This window comes from Acomys russatus, chromosome 5 (assembly GCF_903995435.1).
Source record: "Acomys russatus chromosome 5, mAcoRus1.1, whole genome shotgun sequence".
NCBI lineage: Eukaryota > Metazoa > Chordata > Mammalia > Rodentia > Muridae > Acomys > Acomys russatus.
In genome coordinates, this window is record NC_067141.1 from 28,460,007 (window position 1) to 28,483,150 (window position 23,144).

The 23,144-nt window shown below is 50.3% G+C and overlaps 1 protein-coding gene across 1 annotated transcript; it reads right to left on the bottom strand.

Annotated features, from left to right (window-relative positions):
- Nucleotides 1-2,760: 2,760 nt before the first annotated feature.
- Arl2 (ADP ribosylation factor like GTPase 2) lies at nt 2,761-9,830 on the bottom strand. The gene is made up of 5 exons (XM_051145956.1): nt 9,537-9,830; nt 6,295-6,405; nt 6,044-6,206; nt 4,582-4,662; nt 2,761-3,188 (listed from the first exon to the last, which is right to left on the bottom strand). The coding sequence occupies exons 1-5, from the start codon at nt 9,599-9,601 to the stop codon at nt 3,054-3,056; spliced, it is 555 nt and encodes a 184-aa protein (XP_051001913.1). The 5' UTR covers nt 9,602-9,830; the 3' UTR covers nt 2,761-3,053.
- Between the last annotated feature and the right edge of the window lie 13,314 nt (nt 9,831-23,144).

Sequence of the window (23,144 nt, forward strand, 5' to 3'; positions counted from 1 at the left end):
CCTGCCTCAACCTCCTGAGTATCTGGAACTCCAGGTGTTTGGCATAGGGCCGAACCCTTGCAAGTTTCATTGAGTTAAAAATGTGCCAGACGGAGTCAAGTTAAATTCCCTGCATCCCTGTGCCGACTTGGCTGGGTGACTGACATTTTCTGATGCTGAAAAAGCTGGAGAGTGACAGACGCTCCGAAGTCACAACGCTTTACAGCTGTTTGAATTCAGCCGGGCAGATGTAATGGCGCATGCCTTTAATCCCAGCACTCAGGACGCAGAGGCAGGCGAATCACTGTGAGTTCGAGGCCAGCCTGGTCTACAAAGCGAGTCCAGGACAGCCAAGACTACACAGAGAAACCCTGTCTCGAAAAACCAAACCAACAAACAAAAACCCCAGCTGTTTGAATTCCCCTTAAAATTTGGGGAGGTGAGACATTGAAATGGTCTCACGTAGCCCAGGTTGGCCTCAGACTTACTATCGAGGCTAGCTTTAAATTTCTTTCTTTTTAAAATTTACTTATTACTTCTACAATATTTTGTCTGCATGTGTGCCCGCTCACCAGAAGAGGGCACCAGATCTCATTATATGGTTGTGAGCCGCCGTGTGGTTGGTTGTAGGAATTGAACTCAGGACCTTTGGAAGAACAGACAATGCTCTTAACCTCTATGTAGTTGAGGGTGTTTTTGAACTCCACGTCCTCTTGCCACCACTCTCACGTGCTGGGGTTACACTATGCCTAGCTTCCTGGGTCAGTCTCTTTCTCTCTGTCCTTGCTAAGCTCTTTGTCTAGAGCAGTGTAGTTCCTGCTTGGCACAGATCTCCAGGTCTACCAGATGCCAGCAGAAGCAACAGGGGAAGGTGGCAGCTGCTCTATGGCCTATGTTTTCTGCCCATTGGCATGAAGTGAGCGCTGCACCTCAGCACTTGCTCTCTCCGCAGTCCTGTGATGACCATAACCTTGCTGTTTTCCGGTCTTTGTGCTTAATTCACTTCTCCCCGCTTGCTCAAGGCTCAGGAGCACTGGCGCTGGAGCGACTCCATTGTACCGATGCCTGAACGCTTAAGCTCCCATTGTTTCAAATCACAATTCTAGCTGACACTTACCTGAAGCTCAGGATGCCTCTGACACCAGCTTGTTCCTATCTTAGCGGGGGTTGACATTATTTTTCGCCAGATAGACAGAAGCCCAGGTGGGTCAGGCAGTTCTGTCAGCATTAGCAAGTGTGCAGCAGAGCTATGGGTGTCTCCGGGGCCTGGATTCATGATGGGACTGAGAGCGGATCTCAGGTAGTGAAGGAAAGTGCAGCTGCCGCCGCCACCTGATAGAGCTGATGACTGGAGATCTTACCTCTCTACACACACAGTGCAGGGGTTGGGGGCAAAGTGGTTGTTGTTGGTTTATCTTGTTTTGGTTTGGCTTGGTTTTTGGAGACAGGGTTTCTCTGTGTAGCCTTGGCTGACATGGAACTCACTCTGTAAATCAGGCTGGCCTCGAACTCGGAGATTCACCTGCCTCTGCCTCCCAAGTGGTAGGATTAAAGGCATGCAACACCACCACCTGGCTAGCAGAGGGTTTGTTGTTGTTGTTGTTGTTTTAAATAACAAGCCATCTTGGAAGATGAGGGCTTAGTGCCATCTTCTATAAACTTAAGCCTCTTCTAGGGTTTTTGACATGAGTTGATGAGGTTTTCAGAAGTTGCCCTAAGGACAGTATGACACTAAGCTAAAACAGCTGATCCAAATAAGGCTGTTGCTTTGTATCTAGTTTTATCTTTTTTTTTTTTTTTTTCTTTTCTTTTGGGTTTTCGAGACAGGTTTTCTCTGTGTAGCCTTGGCTGTCCTGGACCATGTAGACCAGGCTGGCCTCGAACTCACAGCGATCCACCTGCCTCTGCCTCCTGAGTGCTGGGATTAAAGGTGTGCGCCACCACCACCTGGCTTATTTTGGTTTTTTCAAGACAGGATTTCTCTGTGTGTAGCCTTGGCTATCTTGGACTTGTTTTGTAGACCAAGCTGGCCAGCACTCGGGAGGCAGAGGAGGTGGATGTCTGTGAGTTCAAGGCCAGCCTGGTCCACAGTGCGAGTCTAAGACAGCCAAGGCTACACAGAGAAATCCTGTCTTGGAAAACCAAAATCAAGCTGGGCAGTGGTGTCACATGCTTTTAATCCCAGCACTTGGGAAGCAGAGGCAGGCAGATCTTGTGAGTTCAAGGCCAGCCTGGTCTACAAAGCAAGTCTAAGACAGCCAAGGTACATAGAGAAACCGTGTCTTGGGGGCGGGGCAGAGAGAAAAAAAAAAGAAAAGAAAAGAAAAAAAAAAAAAACAAACAAACAAGGGGAGGCAGGACTGGGAGAAGTCTGGGGTTTTTGTTAATTCATATTGATGAAGGCAGGTGTTCCTACAGGAACCAGCAGCACCTTCTCAGAAACTTTTCTCTCCTTGAGTCCCTGTTTTACTGTCACCTCCTCTGGGTAGCCGGCTTGATCTCCTGTAGATGGAAGCCGCTAGCACAGTCCTGAGCTTCCATGGGCTCTATACATTTCTTTGACAAAACTGCAGTTAGACACTGAGGCTGGGCTGGGGCTCCCTGGTAGAACACTTGCTTAGCATGTACAAGGTCCTGGGTTCAATCCCCAGCACTGAAAATACACACAAAAAACAACAAAGAGACAGAACTGTAGTTAGTCCTCCGCTCTGATCTGTCCCCTCTGGACTCTGCATCCCAGGTGAGTGCTACAGTCAATGACTCACAAGTGGCTCAGCCAGGAACTGGGCAAGGAGTACTTTATTCTTACTGCTGGACAGAGGCGACACCCAGGACCCTGGTAGCAGCACATAGTCCCTCCCAGCCCAGCCTTTCCTTTTGGCATGACAGCTGCAGGCCACTTTGGGAGCCAGGGTGACAGCCCTCGCCTGGGGGGAGCAGCAGTGGGCAACAGTAGCAGCAGCAGGTCAGGGTGGGGGTGGGAGTGTTAGTCTGGCCGGCTGGTGCTGGTCCCTCCCGGCTGGTGTCTGATGAGAACAGGGGCTGGACAGTGAGCTGGAGGACACTGAAGAAGCTCAGTCAGCAGTAAAGATACGACTGGAAATGTCATCGAGGAGCCAGTCGATGCCAGGCAGCAGGTCCTCCCCGGTGACGGCACTGCAGCCCTGGATGCGCCAGTGGTGGCTGCGGATGGAGGCCAGCTCCAGGGCCTGGGGACATAAAGGACTGGTGGAACCAGCAGGTCTCAGCCTGTCCTTCCTGTCACCCAGGGGGTGACTCTAGCTACACACCAGTGCCACTCTCAGGGACATAAAGCCAGCTTGGGTGGCTGAGTGTGTACTAGGAGCCAGGTGTCGTGCAGCGGCTAGAGAAATTATTTTGTCTTGCTAAGGCCTTCTGATCCAGGGATGATGTGGTCCATTTAGCCAAAGAGGGAATCCAACTGCAACCTTCCTATCACACAGCTAGTTCAAAGGTGACAGCAAGACTCTAAAGCCAGGTGTGGTGGAGCACACCTATAATACAGTACATGGGGGTGAGGGGCAGGAGGGGTGACATGAAGCCAGCTGGAATCACAGTTAAAGAATTGCACTGTGGCTCTAGGGCTGGGTCAGCATGACCACGATCCTGGCTTGTTTACCTACTATGTGACACTGGACAGGTTACTTAACCTGTGTCTGCTGCACCCTCTGTAAGGTGACAGTCTCTCTCTCACAAGTCCACACAGAGAACACTGCAATGGAAGCACTCGCTGTGGTCTGGCGGCTAGAATCCTGTGAAATCACCTACTTAGGCCCAGACTGGGCTACTCTACCTTATTAACCGTCACATTCCCGGTGCCCGGCCTAGGACTTGCCACACAGCAGGAGCTAATAATTGCTTTTAATACCAATTGTTAGCCAGGCATGGAGGTGCATGCTTGAAGCTCCAGGCAGGAGGACTGCTAATGAGTTTGAGGCCAGCCTGGGCTACATAATGTGTTCTAGGCCAGCTTAGGCTGCAGAAATCCTGTCTTATAGATAAATGAGAAAAAAAAAAAAAAAATAGGCCTGGGCCTGGGGATGTAGCTCAGTTAGTAGGTGTTTGCCTAGATGCGCAAGGCTATGGGAACAGCCTCCAGCACTGCAGACACTGGACAGGGCGGCACACGGGTAATCCCAAGTGCCCTGGAGGCGGAGGGAGGAGGACATGGGAACAGCCTCCAGCACTGCAGACACTGGACAGGGCGGCACACAGGTAATCCCAAGTGCCCTGGAGGCGGAGGGAGGAGGACATGGGAACAGCCTCCAGCACTGCAGACACTGGACAGGGCGGCACACGGGTAATCCCAAGTGCCCTGGAGGCGGAGGGAGGAGGACATGGGAACAGCCTCCAGCACTGCAGACACTGGACAGGGCGGCACACACGGGTAATCCCAAGTGCCCTGGAGGCGGAGGGAGGAGGACGAGCAGTTCAGAGTCGTCCTCAGCTTCCTAGGTCTGCAGCCTGCTAGGGTTGCTGAAACCCAGTTTCAAAAAGCCCAAAATAGGTAAAGTTAAAAAATGTAAAGTTCTAAAGACCCTTCAGCTTTACTCAGCGAGCCTGCACCAGGGCCTGACTCACCTCCTGAATAGCATTAGAGGACAGTGCTCCAGGCAGGTCCTGCTTGTTGGCAAAGATGAGGAGGGTTGCTCCAGCCAGGCGCTGGGGAAAGAGAAGACGGGTTGGGGGTGGGGAGGCTTAGAGTATAGCTTGACCCCTCCTTTACAGCCATAGTCAGTGGTCAGCAGGTAGGTCAGGAACAGAGCTCCAGGATGTGGGGAGGTCCAGGTGGGGTGGGCAAAGTGGACAGAGCTGAGGCATCTCTCCCCTCCATGTCTCAGTCTCCTCTTCTGCAACCAGAGAAGGGTGTGGCCCACAAAAATCTCCTGCCTCCTGTAGCTCTGGCCAGGCACAGGAAGCATAAGCATGCTGGGGCTGCCTTGGGGACACTGGAACACAACCACTTGCCCCTCCTCCAAGTCCTCAGAGTCTTTAACTTGTACTTCCAGTAGACTGCCCTCCTGACCGCTTTCTCTACTTAACTCCCTGGTGTGCTGTGGAACCTCTCCTTGTGCAAAGAGAAATGTAACTTCTGGGCCTAGGCCCAGCCTCCGGCAACAGTGACCTCTCTAGACCTGTCCAATACTCCAGGAGGGGCTATAGTCATACCAGTGGCATGTGTCTCTGTGAGCCTGACAGTCCTGCACAGTCAGTAGCAATGCCCTCGTACTCTCTCAAACGTGCCCTGACCCTCAACCAAGTGAAATGTGGCAACAAAATTCAAGTCCTGGGATGGACAGAGCACATTAATCGAGAAGTGGCAGTTCCAAATAGAACCTATAGCTTCAGATATGTAATTCCTGGCATGGCATAGTGGTGCCCAACTGTAATTCTAGCACTCAGGAGGCTAAGGCAGGGGGGGTGGACAATTTGGAGCCGGCCTGGACTACATAAGAAAACTTGATCTCAAACACCCACTCCACCTCCCATTGCCAAAAACAAACAAAACAAAACAAAAAATCCAAACCTGCCAAAATAAACAATAATGAAGGAGTGTGGTGGTATACACATTTGGGAAGTAGAGGCAGTGCATCAGGAGTTCAAGGCCAGCCTTAGCTAGTTAAGGCCAGCCTGAGATACAGAGTAAAACCCTGTGCCCTGTGTCAATAAGACAAAGAAAAAATAAAAATAAAAATGGGCCTTTAGTCAAGACAAGGAATGGCAAAGCCAGCCTAATTATAATGTTAGGATGTGAAGTTGAGCCTCAGGGAGGTTGTGTGTCTCCCTGAAGCCGCACAACAAAGTCAGATCCCTGTGCAGGCTTCATGGCCTCCCTGAGCTCTGCCCTTGTCCTGGCCCTGAGGCGGCAGCTGCAGTGATGGGGCTGAAACTCAGGGTGAATCAGTAAAACCAGAGAGATGCGAGTCCAGATCTCAGCCCAGGGCCCAGGGAACGAAGGGATCCCCTCCCTCCCCAAGTGTCCCGGTAGATGGCACATGCGGCAGCTATCTGTCCTGGCTCCAGGTGGAAGCCCGGGGCACACCTCCTCCACTAGCAGACTCTGCAGCTCGCGCTGGCAGTCCTGCATGCGCTGGCGGTCAGCACTGTCCACCACCCAGATGAGCCCATCCGTGCTCTCAAAGTAGTTCCGCCAATAGGAGCGCAGAGACTTCTGGCCACCCACATCCCAGATGTTCAGCTTGAATCTGGGAAGGAAGAGGCGGTGAAGGTCAGGCTGGCCTTGCCCTCCCTGCCCTCCCCAGCCCCACAACGGCCCTCAGTGACCCTACTCACCCCCGGTGCTCCAGGGTCTTGATGTTGAAGCCCAGGGTCGGGGAGATGGTGTCCACATCTTCCCCGTTGAACTTCTTGAGGATGGTTGTTTTGCCAGCATTGTCCAAGCCACTGGGGCACACAGGCTAAGGAGAAGTCCCTGCGCTCTGCTGGAGGACATGGCACCACACTACCACTTCTTAGGCACTAGTATTTTCCCACTGTATATTGAAGCGAGTTGAGCACATGCCATAACTGGCTTAAGATAAATGTGGAAGTATGAAAATAGAATTTTATCATGTTGGCCAACTCAAAGTAACTTATGGAACAAATATTGAGTACCTATTATGAACCAGGCTCCTCAGGTGTTGGTGGACAAAGTCTCCACCCTTATGAAACTTAAACACTAGCAAAAGATTAAATAATGGGGCTGGAGAGATGGCTCAGCAGTAAAGAGCACATGCTGTTCTTACAGAGGACTTGGGTTCCGTTCCCACACGATGGTTCACAGCCAAATTCTGACTTCTGTGGGCACCAGGCACTCAACATGGCGCATACACATACATAAATACAGGTAAAGTACTCACATGCATAAACAGGCCTAAAAAAGATTAAATAATGCAGAAGAGAAAGCTGGGTACTTGAAACCACTGAGGGACATTCCTGGAGGGGGTGGCTTTCAGGTTAGGGACCAGAGAAGCCTCTGTGGGGTCTTGAGGCCCAGTCTTTTGGGGGACTGAGTAGAGTGCGGACATCTAGAGGGATAGCCACCTGCACCTGGAATGCTCTCCAGCCCTTGCTGCAGAGAACAGACCACTGGTGAGCTCAACAGCACAATGGGACAGCCGATGACTGAGTTGAGGGGTGACAGGGAAGGGATAGGTTCTGCGTTTAGGACCTCTTCCTGATCACTTAGCCCATCTGCAAGAGAGCAGCGAGCAGAGTACATCTCAGTGGCTGCAGGCCACCTTTAGCCTTGCAAAGCCAGCCCTGACTACCCCATCCTTCCAGTGCCACCCACCGCTCCCACCTCACGGGCAGCAGCCGCATCCTGTCTCCACTCCCTCCCCATCATCTGCTTCCCTGTGCGTCCTGGAACAGGTGTTTAAACTCAGCTGCGCAGACCTCCATCTTTTTGCTTTTATTTTTTTTTACACAGGACTTTTTTATCTGGCCTGGTACTCCATGTAGAGCAGACTGGCCTCAGATTTCTGGAGATTCTCCAGACTCAGTCTCCTGAGTGCTATAATTACAGGCATGTAACAATGTGTTAGACCTTTCCTGCACTTTTGTATTTAAAGACAAGGTCTACATGGCCCTGGCTGTCCTGGAACTCACTCTGTAGACCAGGCTGGACTTGAGCCCATAGATTCACCTGCCTCTGTCTCCCAAGTGCTGGGATTAAAGGTGTTGATAAGCCGGGTTTTCTTTCTTTCTTTCTTTTTTTGTTTTGCTTTGTTTTTGCTTTGCATTTGTTATGAGTGTTTTGCCTGTATGTATGTGCAACAAATGAGGGCAGAGCCCACTGAACCACAAAGAGGACATCAGGACTCCAGGACTGGAGTTACACAGGACTGTGAGGCAGCAAGTGGATACTGGGCACTGAACCCCTGTCTTCTGTAAGAACAACAAGTGCTCTTAGTCACTGAGCCATCTTTACTTAACCTTTACTTAACACAGGGTTTCTCTGTGTAGCCTGGGCTGTCCTGGACTCGCTTCGTAGACCAGGCTGTCCTCGAACTCACAGTGATCTGCCTGCCTCTGCTTCCCGAGTGCTGGGATTAAAGGCCTGCACCACCAAACCTGTCTCAAAAAACCAAAAAAAAAAAAAAAAAAAAAAAAAAAGTAGGCGCCACCACGGCCCGGCTTCCTCCTGCTTTCTTAAATCTACTCTCATCAGAGTGGGTCTTGATGCTTCCCGGGTCTACCTTGCCAGGTAGGTCTCTAAAGACCTCCTCACTGCTCTCTTCCCGACAGGTGGTGGCTCATCTATGATCCACCCCAGCACTGCCACTCTTATTTGGTCCTCTCCCAGATTCCTGTAGACAAGTGTCGGTAGACACCTGGGTCTCACCATTCCCCAGCTGGGTCATCCCATAGTCATTCTAGGCTGATGGCTGCCACCTACCCCAAACAGTCAGGGTTGGTATCTTCCCAGGAACTTCTTCCTCTTCTAGAACTGCCTCTCTTATCTCAGCAAATGGGTCCTTGTTCTTCTTAAACTCGCCAGACTCCAGGAGTTCAGACTTGGCTTCATCCCCTCCCATCACTGCTGCCATTTATCCTCCCATCGTGGTCCAAGCCACCATCCTGTGTTGTTTCCACAGTACAGTTGCCTAAATGGTCCCAGTCCACGGGGCTTGCCCCCTCCAGCTACTCATTACTCCTCGATTTTACTTGGTCATGCGTTTGCACTTGTAGGTCCTCTGCTTAAGTTTTCTCAGGTATCTCTACCTCCCTCAACTCTTTGTCCAACAGTTACTATCTCTCTACCCACATTACACATTTTATTTGCTTATAACTTTTTCCTTCTTTCCCATTACAGCATACCCACAATGAAGGCGTTTTCATGCCCCTGTTTTATCGCATTCCCTAACACAGGTGCTCAATAAAGTCATCTAACGCTTGTCTTTCTCAGAATTGTCTAAAACAGACAAGAGTGGCCAAGATCTAAGTACACATTAATTTCCCTCTTCTCCCCTTGCCAGTGTGTGGACCGCAGATTTCCAGGCAGCCATGCACAGCGCAAGGTGGGTGGGTGGGTGATGCAGGTACCAGGTAATACAATGGAAGGTCGGGTGGGGCGCTGAGTGACAGTTGGACCTGTGGCCAAGAGTCCACGCGTAGCCGCAGGGGCCTAGGCGGTCCACACGCCCCCGGGATTCCGACCTTAAGGGAACCGCCAGGGCACACACCGGGGAAGGAAGGGGAGGGAGTCAGCGCCGGGGAGGAGCGGCGCCCACGCTTGAGGCAGCCGGAGGGACCGTGACGTCCGAGTCATCACCGCCGCGTCGCGCCTCCCAGTGATATGGAGTCCCCTGTCCAGGCCCGGCCTTGAGACCACCGGGCTGGCTTCTGAACGCCACCCCCTACCCCGCAGAGTGGTACGGCCCGCCCCGGCCCGGAGCCAAACAGTGGTAGCGCCGCGTGCGTGACGCACCACCGGCAGCTGGTACCCACGGCGGCCGCGCCCCCGCGCCCGGCTCCGCCCACCCGGCGGACCCCCCGCTACCCTCGCGACCGCTCGGGCGCTCGGAGGATACAGCATGAGCAGCCGCAGCTCTCGTTCTTTCTGCTTCATCTTCTTCAGAATGGTCAGAAGCCCCATGATCCCGTAGCCCCCACCCGGCCGCCGTTTCTTCTAGTCCCGGGACCCCGCTCCCGATTCCTATTGGCCAGTCTGGCGATTGGTCCCGCCCTCCCTATCACGTGACCACAGGGGTTGCAGGGCGTCGCCCCCTAGCGGCGCGGCGGCGAATTTGCGGCCTGCTACGTTAACCCTTCGCCTCCGGACGGCTCAGGGTTGGTGCACTTGTCTCCCAAGCCTCCCGACTCCCAGGCCTCGGTCTGCGATGCGAAGCTGACGTTCTCGAGCTGAATCTCGTTTAGGTAGAGCGTACCGGCGAAGGGATTCTGGGCCAGGAGTCCGAACCTAGTTCCACAAAGGGCGGAGGAATCATTCGGGGACTGTAATATGGCCCGGTTCCCGCGCATCTCGTGACTTGCATTATCCGCATTTGCTAGTGACGGAGAACAGGTAGATCCTAGCTCCGGACTCTGTCGGAAATGGCTCCGTGCTTTCAGTTGAGGGTGATGATGCCCCTAGGGGCCACTTTAGCAGTAGGGACGTCTTTGGGTTGTTTCAGTGTCACGATGGTCGTTTAGAGCTAGTTCCCCGCATTGCAGGGATCAGACCAGCACGAAGGATTGTTTGCCTCAGCTACGACGCTATAAGGTTGGGAAGCTTGATTCCAACTGTCAGAATAAAACTGGCCGGGCGGCGCAGCCTTGAATCCCAGCACTAGGGAGGCATAGACAGGTGGATTTCTGAATTCAAGGCCAACCTGGTCTGCAAAAATTTCAGGACAGCCACGGCTAGTAGTAGACAGACAGTAGAGGACCCTGTCTCAAGGAGAAGAAAAGAAAACAAGAAAACCGTGTAAGACCGCCTGGTGCTTAGTCTCATGGAGCTGGCGTATAATAGGTGTTCAATCAGAGTATGTTCAAGAAATGACTTTGACCAAGAGTTAGTTTTTTTTTTAATGATTTTATTTATTTTATGTACATGAATGGTCTATCTGCACGTACACCTGCATGCCAGAAGAGGGCATGAGAGGGTATAGATGGTTGTGAGCCACTATGTGCTCTTAACAGCTGAGCCATCTCTCCAGCCCCGAGTTTTAAAAAATTTTTTTTTTTACTTTGTTGGTCGTGGTGGTAGACAACTTTAATCCCCCAGGAGGTAGAGGTAAGTGGATCTCTGTAAGTTTGAGGCCAGCCTGGTTTACAAAGAGAGTTCTAGGACAGCCAGAGCTACACAGAGAAACCCTGTCTTAGAAAAACCAAACCAACAACAAAAACCAAAACAAAGCGAAAAAGACCCACAGCAATTTTTTTTTTTCTGAGACAGGGTTTCTCAGTGTCACCAAGGTTGTCCTGGACTCAACTTTGTAGACGAGGCTGGCCTTGAACTCACTCAGATCTGCTTGCCTGTACCTCTTTGAGTGCTGGGATTACAGGTGTACACCACCACACCCAGCTCCCCTACAGCAATATTATAGGAATATATTTTTGGGGCTGGAGAGATGGCTCAGAGGTTAAGAACACTCACTGTCTGTTCTTCCAGAGGTCTTGAGTTCAATTCCCAGCAACACATGGTGGCTCACAACCATCTATAATGCGATATGATGCCCTCTTCTGGCCTGCAGGTGTACATATAAGCAGAACACTGTATACATAATAATAAATAAATATCTTTTTAAAAAGACTATATTTTCGGGCTGTGGTGGCACACGCCTTTAATCCCAGCACTCAGGAGGCAGAGGCAGGCGGATTGCTGTGAGTTCGAGGCCAGCCTGGTCTACAAAGTGACTCTAGGACAACCAAAGGCTACACAGAGAAACCCTGTCTCAAAAAACAAATAAAAGACTATATTTTCGTTTTAATCCTCGGGGTGCGGCTATGGGACTGCCTCAAAGCGGCTGTGCTAGAGGCTGTGCTCATGCTCTGGCAGAGGTATGTTTTTGCCAGTTGCAGATAATTTCTGCTATTGTGTGATGTTTGGAATTCTGGGGACTTTTCAGAGGGCATATAAATGCTAGAGCCCCAGTTTGGAGGGGGGTTGTCAGTTGTTGATGGTTGCGGTTTGTTAAGTAGTCATGGGCAAAGAAGAAATAAGAAGAAACTAGATATCCCGACAGCAAAACGCACACTTGCCCCAAGGAGCTTGCGTCCCTAATCAGCAGGAAGTAGTCCAATGATGCGGTTACTTCCTTTCCTCTCTATCCTTTTTTCTCTTCTATCTAGTGTTAGGGGACTGACAGAGAAGAAAAAGAGGGGTATAAGAAAGGCCGGCTCGCTGGGCGTGGTGGCACACGCCTTTAATCCCAGCACTCGGGAGGCAGAGGCAGGCGGATCACTGTGAGTTCGAGGCCAGCCTGGTCTACAAAGTGAGTCCAGGATGGCCAAGGCTACACAGAGAAACCCTGTCTCGAAAATAAAAAAAAAAAAAAAAAAAAAAAAAAGAAAAGAAAAGAAAGGCCGGCTCCATGTGTGGACTATGTGCGTGCGCCTGCACACACCACTGGAGGTCAGAGGGCAACTTTGGAGCTGATTCTCTCCTCACACCTTTATGTGGGTTCCGGGCAGTGAGCTCAGGGCGTTAGACTTGCTCAGCCACTGCGTTTACCAGCAGAGACTTCTCACTGGCCGAAAGAGTTAGCTTCTCTTCCCAGTGCTCCCCTCCCCCCTTATCGTTGTGATTTGTTGAAACAGAGACTCAGGCAGCCAAGGCTGGCCTCACTGTGTAGTTGACAGTAACTTTGAACTCTTGATCTTCCTCTCACTTCCCAAGTGAGTCCAAGGCTAGCTTAATCTACAGAGTGAGTTCCAAGACAGCCAAGGTTCTAAATACTATAGCCAAGTGGAGTGTGCCAATGCATGCCTCCAGTCCCAGCACTCTGGAGGTGGGCACACAGTCAGGAGACTTGGAGGTGGGCGCACAGTCAGAACTCCAGGGTCCACCCTCAGCTGCTTAGAGAATGAAGAGCTACCCTAGGCTATTTGAGACCGTCTCAAAACAGATAACAAAACAGTCTAACTAAACTCCACAGCTGTGAGAGCTGCTGAGATCAGAGGGCAGTGAGCTAAGGGTCCTGTGAGGGCTCAGTTTGCCCAAAGAAGGAAGCAGCTTAGCTCGACTTCTGCTGGATAAAGTGGCTGCTGCTTGCTGGGAGAGTGTCTTGAACCAGCAGTTCAAGGGCTTGCTGAGGCTGAGGTGGCTTGAACAGGGTTTCAGGACTATCTGGATGACTAGAGTGAGACTTCCCAAAACTTTAAGTCAGTAAAGCAGGGGTCACATTTCAAAGAGCTGCTCTACTCCTCTGTCATCTTTGAAGTCAGAAGTGAATATAACCAACCTTTTATTCTGGAACAAAAATGAAAGCTACAGGGGCTGCAGAGATGCCTCAGAGGTTAAGAGCACTGTCTATTCTTCCAAAGGTCCTGAGTTCAATTCCCAGCAGCCACATGGTGGTTCACAACTATCTATACTGAGATCTGGTGCCCTCTTCTGGCCTGCACCTGTACATGCACGCCAAACATTGTATACATAATAAATAAATAAATAAATCTTTTTTTAAAAATGAAAACTATGAAGTCACAAAGATCCCCGTTTAAATGAAAATTGCTAATCATTAAGTGTTAGAAGTATATTGAAATATTTTTCTCATTTTTTAAATATCTAAACATTAGGGCCGGGCATGGTGGCACATGCCTTTAATCCCAGCACTTGAGAGGCAGAGAGGCAGGTGGATCACTACGAGTTCGAGGCCATCCTGGTCTACAAAGCGAGTCCAGGACAGCCAAGGCTACACAGAGAAACCCTGTCTCAAAAAACCAACCAACCAACAACAACAACAACAACAAAAACAAAAAACTAAACATTTATTTTTAAGGTGACCGTAGCCAAGTTTTCTATTTCATTCTTCTTAGAACTGTAATGCTGTCTGTAGCTACACCACGTTGAATGCCTGATCTCATCTGAATTTGGAAGCTAAGCATGGTCAGGCCTGGTTAGTTCTTGGGTGGGAGAACTGTGATGCACATATTAGCATATTTAAACCTTCGGGGGCTGGGGACAGGCTTGCACAGTGGTGGAGTTCCTAGATTAAGGCCTCTGTTCAGCCACCAGCTGAAATAATAAGTAAGGGAGTGAAGAGAAAAGAAGAAAAACCTGGTTTTCTCTCTGGTAAGACATGTGAGCCTGTCTTATTTTTCCTGTCACACGCCCATAATAGCGGTACCAACCAGCACCTGGTGGAAGCATACTCAAATACAGTTTTTTTGTTCTGTTAAATAACAAAGAACAGCAAAGTAGAATGTGCAACCTGAATATTGAACGGGTGAGCTGTGTACGGAGCAGTCCTGGCCTGGCCTGCTTGAAGACTCCCACCCTTCCTCCCCCAAGGAGCCTCCAGTGTCCGAGGGCAAACCCTGCCCCCGGTGTTGGTTCCTGACTTCAGCGGGTGTGCGCACCAGTCAGGACTCTGTCAAACACCTCCAAAGACAGGTCAGAGAGCTGGGACATCTTCATTATGGGTCAGTCCAGCTGCCTCACGTGGGCGGCAGGAGCAGCATCCTGTCCAACTTGCAGGTGAGGAAAGGAGCGATTACTCACCCTCAGCAGAACCCTGGCAAGCTTATGCCAGCCTCAGGCCTCACCGAAGCCTCAGGAGTTGGAAAGTACTCAAAACTTAGCCTTGCCAGCAGACACTTCCGCGGCCCCTTCATCTGTTGCCTGTACTGCATATCTGTAATCCCAGCACTCAGGAGGCTGAGGCAGGAGGATTGATACCAGTTGGAGGCCAGCTTGAGCTACATGGTGAGTTCCAACCCAGCCTGGGCTACACAGTGAGACCCTGCTTCAAAACAAACAAAGCAAAGCACGCTGGGCATGGTAGCCTGCACTTTTAGGTCTAGCACTTGGGAGGCAGAGGCAGGTGGATCTCTGTGAGTTCGAGGCCAGTCTGGTCTACATAGGGAGTTCCAGGACAGCCAGGACTACATAGCTCCCCCCCTTGTCTTAAAAAAGAAGCAACGTAAGTCCAAACCCCAACAACAGAAAAAGCTATTAAAGAAGTGAACAACCAGAGCACCTCCCCCAGACCAGAGCTATCACAGCGTCCCTGTCAGCCGTTGCTCATGATGCCTAAGGGCCAGATGATGCCTGCCAGTGGGAATGGCTGTGTTTCCAGGTGTCCCTCCTTGCTGGGCCTCACTTGGCAGCCTGAGAGGAAAGCAGCTTTTGTCTCTACCCACACAGCCACCAGTCACCTGGAGAGCTGGGACTGCTCTGCTCCTGTTTCTTGCCTGTAGTCCAGGCTGTCGTTGGACTTATGGCTGTCCATCTTCTTGCCTCGGTCTCCTGGGAGCCAGGATTACAGGAGTGCCCACCGTGCCTGGCTCCATAGGGTCCTTTTAACCTTGTCGGTTTGTGTCTCCAAACCGTAAGCCTGTCTTCTAGAGCTTGGATGTTTGGCCTCTTAGATCAGTCCTTGCCTACTGCCCTCCCTCCACCTTAATTCCACCTGGGCCTTGACTGCACTACACTGCCCTCCTCCACCCGCCACCCGATGCCTCCCCCTTCTTTCTTTGCTCAAATGTACAATGTCTTAAGATACACGTTCTTGTGCAGACTGTCCCAGACTGGCTGGGACTTTAGCTCCATGGTCTAGTGCTTACCTGGCATGCGTAAAGCCCAGGGTTAAGTCTCCAGCATCTCAGTCAGTCAGTCAGTCAGTCAGTCTCTTCATTAAAGTAGTCGGGAATGGTAGTATAAACTTGTAGTCCTCACAGAGAAACTCTGTCTTGAAAAACCAACCAACCAACCAAATAAACTTGTAGTCCACTGGGTGGTGGTGACGCACACCTTTAATCCCAGCACTCGGGAGGCAGAGGCAGGCAGATTTCTGTGAGTTCGAGGCCAGCCTGGTCTACAAAGTGAGTTCCAAGACAGTCAGAGCCACATAGTGAGACCCTGTCTCAAAAAACCAAAGTAAATAATAATTTAAATGTATTTTTATTTTATTTTATGTGTATGGGTATTTTGCCGGTATGTGTGTCTGTGCGCCATGTGTGTGCCTGATGCCTGTGGAAGCCGAAGGAGGGCACTGGGTTTCTGAAGCAGGAGTCACAGGCAGGTGTGAGCTGCCCCACATGGGTGCTAGGAGCTAACCCCAAGTCTCTGGAAGGGCCGCAGTGCTCTAAACTGCTGAGGCATCGCTTCAGCCCCCACTGGGTTTTGTTTGTTTGTTTGTTTGTTTTTCTGAGACAGGGTTTCTCTGTGTAGTGTTGGCAGTTGTGGACTCACTTTGTAGACCAGACTGACCTACTTGAACTCACAGCAATCTGCCTGCCTCTGCCTTTGTGAGTGCTGAGATGACAGGCGTGTGCCCAGCTCCTGGTTTTTTGTTTGTTTGTTTTGTTTTTGTTTTTAAACAAAAGAGAATTTATTAGGCAAATCTACTTGCAGAGAGATTCCAACAGCTGTAATGAGTTACCAGTTAGAACCGCATTTTTCTGCGGGACAGAAGATGCAATCACAAACTCTAGTTCTGGGCTCTGCACCATCACGATGGGGGCCCTGCCTGGTGTCTTCGTGAGGGACTGGAGTGCGGGTTTGTTGCTGCTTGTCTTTTGGTCTTTATAGTCCTTTATGCTGGCCTCAAACTTGACAAGCACACGCTGGCAGATATTCAACAGCTCATGTGGGCCTCTCTGAAACAGCCGGAAGTGCACCCCAAATGCTCTCAGAAGGATAGGTCATAGTGTAACCACAAAATTCCACTTCCCGGTTCTTCATGATTATGTACTGCAGAGCGTTTCCTAGGGTGTGGTCCTCCTCGTGCAGTACAAATGTCACACACTGTCTGTCTGTCCCAGCCACCTGGATCATTTCCAAGGCAGTCACCCTGCCTTCGGCCATTGAGGTCTTCAATCCTGATATTTTTCTCTCCAGCTCATCTTCCATCTCAGGGCAGGGGTGTCAGCTCTGGCAAAAAGGAGGCTCTTTCCCCATGTCGAGAAAGGTGTAGGGCTTCCTGCTTTTTTTTTTTTTTTTTAAAGACAAGAGTTTTATGTCATCCAGTCTGGCTTCAAATTCCTATGTAGCCACGTCAGGCATGGTGGTGCACACCTTTAATCCCAGCACTCGGGAGGCAGAGGCAGGTGGATTGCTGAGTTCCAGGCCGGCCTGGTCTACAAAGTGAGTCTAGAACAGCCAAGGCCACACAGAGAAACCCTGTCTCGAAAAACCAAAACCAAAAATCCCCCCAAATCAAATTCCTATGTAGCCAAGGATGACCTTGGATTATTCTTAAATAGATGTTTCCAGTCTCCTAGGACAGGATCTGCCTTGTAGTAGATGTTCAAAGAGTCTTCACTAAGTAATAAACACAGGGACAGAGGGTTAGCATGGCTAGAGATGAGGACAAAAATAGAAATGAGACAGTGAGGGCTGGGTCAGTGAACAAGATGAGCCCATGTCCAGGGCTGGGGGACAGGTCAGAGCTTTCAGGACAAGCATTTGGACTTTGAGTTGGATCCCCACAACCCACAATAATTGAAACCAACCAACCAACCAACCAGCCAACCATTAAACAAAACCCCCACAGGGCCTGGTGACACTTACACAAAGGCCCAGTGGTCTTCCTCTTAGCCTAATGGGTGAAGCCTAGGCTCAGACACCTGTCCTAAACCAAGGTCAGGAGGCTCCGAGGCTAGGAGTGTTGACTGCACCCACAGAGCACCTGAGTTCGGTTCCCAATACCCATGCTGGGTGCCTCACAACCACCTGTATTTCCAACTCTGGGACATCTGACCCCCGCTTCTGGTCTCCACAAACATATGCACATACATGGCACATGGGTACACAGTGAGGCAAGGGAGGAATGAAATAAACTGACCAAGGTAAAGAGGACTAAGGAAGACATTGAGAATTGAGAATGACCTCTGACCTCCACATTCATGCATATACAGGAGCATTTACACACACACACACACACACACACACACACACACACACACACACACACACCACTGAGAGTGGCTTTCCCACTTTGATCTGCTGGTCCCCCTGTTAGGATTCTGCTTGTCTGCCTGCCTGTGATATCACTGCTTACCTGCCACAGGGGCGTGGCCCTGCCCTGGGCCATATAAAAAACAGACCTCCCACATGTCCTCTCTCTCTCTCCCTTTTCTCTGCCTCTACTCCCCCTCTTTACTCTCTCTCTCTCTTTGGGGTACCCTTTACCCTCTTTTCCTCCCCCACCCCGTGCTCATCTAATAAATGCTGTATAACATAATATCTGCCTGGTACCTTGTATTCTACCATCCGCTTTAAGTTTTATATATGATGCCCCCTCCTCTTACTGAGCCTCAATCCCTCCAGTTACAAAGCCAGGAGACTGGATAGACATTTTTTTTTTTTTTTTTTTTTTTTGGTTTTTCGAGACAGGGTCTCTCTGTGTAGCCTTGCCTGTCCTGGGCTCGCTTTGTAGACCAGGCTGGCCTCGAACTCAGTGATCCGCCTGCCTCTGCCTCCCGAGTGCTGGTAGACAATTTTTCGATCCTCTGGTTGTGACCATCTGGCTGCCTGCCTAGCCCAGGTGTCCCTGTCCATCCCTGCCCTCTTAGCACTGGCTGAGGTGCTGGGTTGGCCAAAGACAGCCTCTCATGTTGGGGCCTGTGAGGTGCTGACCTCCCTGGAATGGGCAGTCTGCATTCTGCTCCAACCTAGCAAGGTCTCTGGGTGCGTGCTCCTTGACCCTTGCTGGCTTCTCACAAAGGCCAAGAACGGGGGGCCTCGCTCTTCCTGAGCTCCCTGGTGACCTTCAGTCATGACGATAGTGCTGGCAAGGAGAAGGGTTTTCACTTCCTTTATTTATTCATTCCTTTGTTTGTATTTATATTTTGGTTTTTTGAGACAGGGTTTCTCTGTGTAGCCCTGGCTTTGCTGGAAGTCACTCTGTAGATCAGGCTGGCCTCCAACTCACAGAGATCTGCCTGCCTCTGCTTCCCTGAATGCTGGGATTAAAGACATGCACTGCCACCACCACCCAGTGGGGTTTTCATTTTTTAAAAAAATTTAATTATTTTGCCGCGCGTGATGGCGCATGCCTTTAATCCCAGCACTCGGGAGGCAGAGGCAGGTGGATCGCTGTGAGTTCGAGGCCAGCCTGGTCTACAAAGTGAGTCCAGGACAGCCAAGACTACACAGAGAGACCTTGTCTCAAACAAAACAAAACAAAACAACAACAACAAAAAAGAACGAAAATTTAATTATTTTATTTTATTTAATTTATTGGTGTTCTGCCTCCATGTCTGTCTGTGTGAGGGTGTCAGATCCCCTGGAACTAGAATTACAGAGAGTTTGCCAACTGCCATATGGGTGCGGGGATTTGAACCTGAGTTCTTTAGAAGAGCAGCCAGTGCTCTAAACTGCTGAGCCATCTCTCCAGCCTGGGATTTTCCTTTTATAGACAAGAGAACTGCGGCCCAGAGAAACCAGGCTTTGGCTCAGGTCACAAAGGTGACAGAGACTCTAGGAGCTGGGGTCCCAGCTGCCGCCTGTGCAGCTCCACTCTTTACTATTTATACTTGCTGCCTTCCTCCAGAAGTTCCAGTGAGTTTCCTGGAAACACACGTGATTTAAGGAATGCGCAGCAAAGCACAGGCAATGCTTCCCCAGGCAGCAGAGGGCTCTGCAGAGAGCTGAGCACTTGGGGCTTGGGACGTGTCATCTCCCACTTCCTCTCCTCTGGCACCGCCCACCACCAGGGAAGGACAGATGACAGAGGTGACTTCATAGAGCTGCAGGTGCCCTTGGGAGGCCCTTGCATTAGCCATCCTTGACTGCTGTGCTGAAACCGAAACTGGTCCTTCCTGGGTTATGTCCCCAAGAGTGGCTTCCCCAGGCCCTTGGCCAGCAGTCCCCTGCCTGGGATGGTCCCCTTCGGCAAGCCTTTGCCTTCTTGTGCATAGACTACTTCCCCCCACCCCCCACCCCCAAGACAGGGTTTCTCTGTGTAGCCTTGACTGTCCTGGACTCACTTTGTAGACTAGGCTGGCCTCAAACTCACAGCGATCCACCTGCCTCTGCCTCCTGAGTGCTGGGATTAAAGGCGTGCGCCACCACCGCCCGGTTTGCATAGACTACTCTTAAGACCCCTTTTCCTAACTCTAGCTGTGGGCAAGGAATGGGAAGAAATGGGTAAGGATAAAAGTCCCTGCAGGGACAGGTAACACATGCACTTGGGAGGAAGATCAAGAATTCAAGGGCTGGGGGCTGGAGAGGTGGCTCAGTGCTGGAGAGCACCGGCTGCTCCTCCAAAGGACCTGGGTTCAAGTCCCAGTACCCATATGATGGCTCGCAACCATATCTAACTCGAGTTTCAGAGAGTCCTCTTCTGGCTTTCTTGGGCAGCAGACATGCAAGGGGTACACACGAATGCACACGGGCGAAATAGGAATGCACACAAAATAACAAAAATGGTAAAAAAGAATTCAGGGTCATCCTTAGCTGCATAGATAATGTGAGGTCACTCTGGGGTATATGGGACCCTGTTTCAGTCAACAGAGTCTGTCCTGCCCTGGCATGGTGACTGGGGGAAAGAGACTGTCCTGTGAGTGAAGCTACCTAGACTCTCATGTCTGACTGTTCTGAGCCCAGGAACTTCCCAGCAGACCCAGGCATCTTCTTTCCCTTCTGACAGCAGCATCCTGACGGCCTTGGGAGTTGCTAGTACCTGTGGCTTAGCTAAGGCTGACCCTAGCCCCTGCCAAAGAGTGAGCCTGAAACCCTGGCTTTGCCCAGTTCACGGACATCAGGAATGCACATGAGGCTCCAGTCAGACCAAGGCGAGAAAAGCCTGGGGGCATTTGTCCTACCTATTGGGAAAGTGTGGGTGGACTGTCCCTTCCCAGGGCAGCTAAGCTGCTCCTTCTTGTGGACAGCGTGTTACAGGGCCCCTGCTTGAGAGTGTAGCTAAGCTGCCATGTGTCCTTGAGGGCCTTTTCTCCTCCTCCCCCTCCTCCCAACCTTCTCTCTCTTCTGAGACAGGGTTTCTCTGTGTAGCTCTGCCTGTCCTGGATGGAACTCACTCTATAGACCAGGCTGGCACTGAATTCAGAGATCTACCTGTCTCTGCCTCCTGAGTGCTAGGACTAAAGGCATGCGCTGCCACCACCTGGGGGGGGGCGTTTTCATTAAACATGGATATTTCCTCTGTTCTTACACTCTGGAAAAATTGGGGGGAGGGTAGGATCTTGCTGTGTAGCCCAGGCTGGCTTTAAACTTGTGACTATCTTCCAAAGGCAGGCTAGAAAAAGATCATTATGGGGACATGAAAAAAAAGAGCACACTTTACCCTGGATTCTGGTTGAAGCATCGTGCCAGCTGAGATGCAGGAAGAACACTAGCTGTGGGCCTGGAGAAATGGGTCAGCAGTTAAGAGCGCTTACTGCTCTTGCAGAGGGTGAGTCGGTTTCCAGCGCCCACGTCAGGTGACTCACAACTGCCTGGGATTCCAGTTCATCAAGCTTTGGAGGGCACCTGTGTACATGTGGCGCACATAAACTCATGCAGGTGCACATACAGACAAATCTCTCAATAAAACCCTGTTACATATATGTATGTATTGTTGTGTGTATGAATGTCTGTGGCTAGGATGCATATGCCTGGCACATTATGCATGAGTGGAGGTCAGAGAACAGCTTTGTGCAATTGGTTCTCTCCTACCATGTGGGTCCTGGGAGCTTAACTTTAGGCCATAGGCTTGGCAGCGAGTGCCTTTGCCCGCTGAGCCATCTCACTGGCCGTAAACTACTGTTAATAAACTCCAATTCTGCTTTATACTGCCTTGTCCTGAACCTGTTTTCTGGTTTTACCCGTATGGAGGTCCCTAAAAGATTAAAGGAACCTATCAGGCTGCAGAGGCAGTGGCTGGGAGCTGTGTCTGTGTCCTTGTTACCGATAATCCTTCTGCCTCAGCACCCTGAAGTCTGGGATTACAGGTATGAGTCACCATGCTTGGCCATTGACACTGGTGTTGACAAAGAGGATCAATCTAAGCCTGGGATGATATGAACAAAAAGACAGCTATCCACTGAGTCCTTTATTAAAAGTGCAATAGGCTCCTTTAGTGGCGGGGTGAGGTGACCTGCAAAAGTGGCTCACTGTTCTTTTCACCAGAAGACCCACGAAACCATGCAAATCAAGAGGGGCAGCCATCCTTCTCCAGGGTCTAGCCCAGTAAGTGTAGTCCACACCCCTCACCAAGAGAACGCTTTGCAACAGATGGAGGACACACCAACTGGTTCCTCAATGCCTAGTGGTCAACCCTGAATAATATATGTGCATGCAACATTATACAGAATCATCAGGCTTCACACACACACACACACACACACACACACACACACACATATGTATATGGGCATAACAACAATTTTTAAAAATGAGGCCATAAATTTGAAAGAGAGCAAGGGGGATATGTGGGGGATGTTTGAAGGAAAGAGGGAAATGACATAATTATATATATGTGTATATATATATATATAATTTTGGTTTTTCGAGTCAGGGTTTCTCTGTAGCCTTGGCTATCCTGGACTCACTTTGTAGACCAGGCTGGCCTCTATCACAGTGATCCACCTGCCTCTGCCTCCCGAGTGCTAGGATTAAAGGAGTGCACCATCTCCATAATTATATCTATATCTATATCTATATATCTCCATCCCAGCACTTGAGAGGCAGAGGCAGGCAGATCTCTGTGAGTTCAAGGCCAGCCTGGTCTACAGAGTGAGTTCCATGCTACATAGTGAGGGCCTATCTCAAAACTTAAAGAATAGCTGAAAAGATAGAAGCAGGAGGATCACCCACAAATTCTAACCAGTGGGTTCCAGGCTGGTGAGGGTCAGGCACACATGGTAGTCAGGGAGAGAATGAAAATTACTTTTATTTTTATTTTGGTTTTTTAAAACAGGGTTTTTCTTGTGTAGTCTTGACTGTCCTGAACTCACTTTGTAGACCAGGCTGGCCTCGAACTCACAGAGATCCACCTATGTCTGCCTCCCGAGTTCTGGGATTAAAGGTGTGAGCCACCACTGCCCAGCTGAAAATTATTTTTAAAATAAAAAACAAAGGCTGAGTGTGGTGGTGCACACTTTTAATCCCAGCACTCAGGAAGCAGAGGCAAGCGGATCTCTGTGAGTTTGAGGCCAGCCTGGTCTACAAAGTGACAAAGTGAGTCCAGGACAACCAAGGCTACACAAGAGAAACCTTGTCTCAAAAAACCAGAGAGAGAGAGAGAGAGAGAGAGAGAGGGGAGAGAAACCCTGTTTCTTCCCCAAATGTTTGACTTACTGTCTGTTCTCATTCTAGCCCTTTTACGTTTCCTGCTTCATCAAATCCTTTTTTTTTTTTTTTTTTTGGTTTAGTGTCAGGGTGACTCTCTGTGTAGCCTTGGTTGTCCTAGAGTCCCTTTGTCACTTTGTAGATCAGGCTGGCCTCGAACTCACAGCGATCTGCGTGCATCAAATCCTTATTAACCTATTTTCTGAGGAGACATGAAAGTTAGTTCCATGTCTGGTCCCAG

Coding starts and splice junctions, on each gene's coding strand:
- Arl2 (XM_051145956.1), bottom strand. CDS start 9,601: ATGGGGCTTCTGACCATTCTGAAGAAGATGAAGCAGAAAGAACGAGAG. Junction 6,207..6,294: donor AAGACCCTGGAGCACCGGGG/GTGAGTAGGGTC, acceptor CTTCCTTCCCAG/ATTCAAGCTGAACATCTGGG. Junction 4,663..6,043: donor AGAGTCTGCTAGTGGAGGAG/GTGTGCCCCGGG, acceptor CTCTTTCCCCAG/CGCCTGGCTGGAGCAACCCT.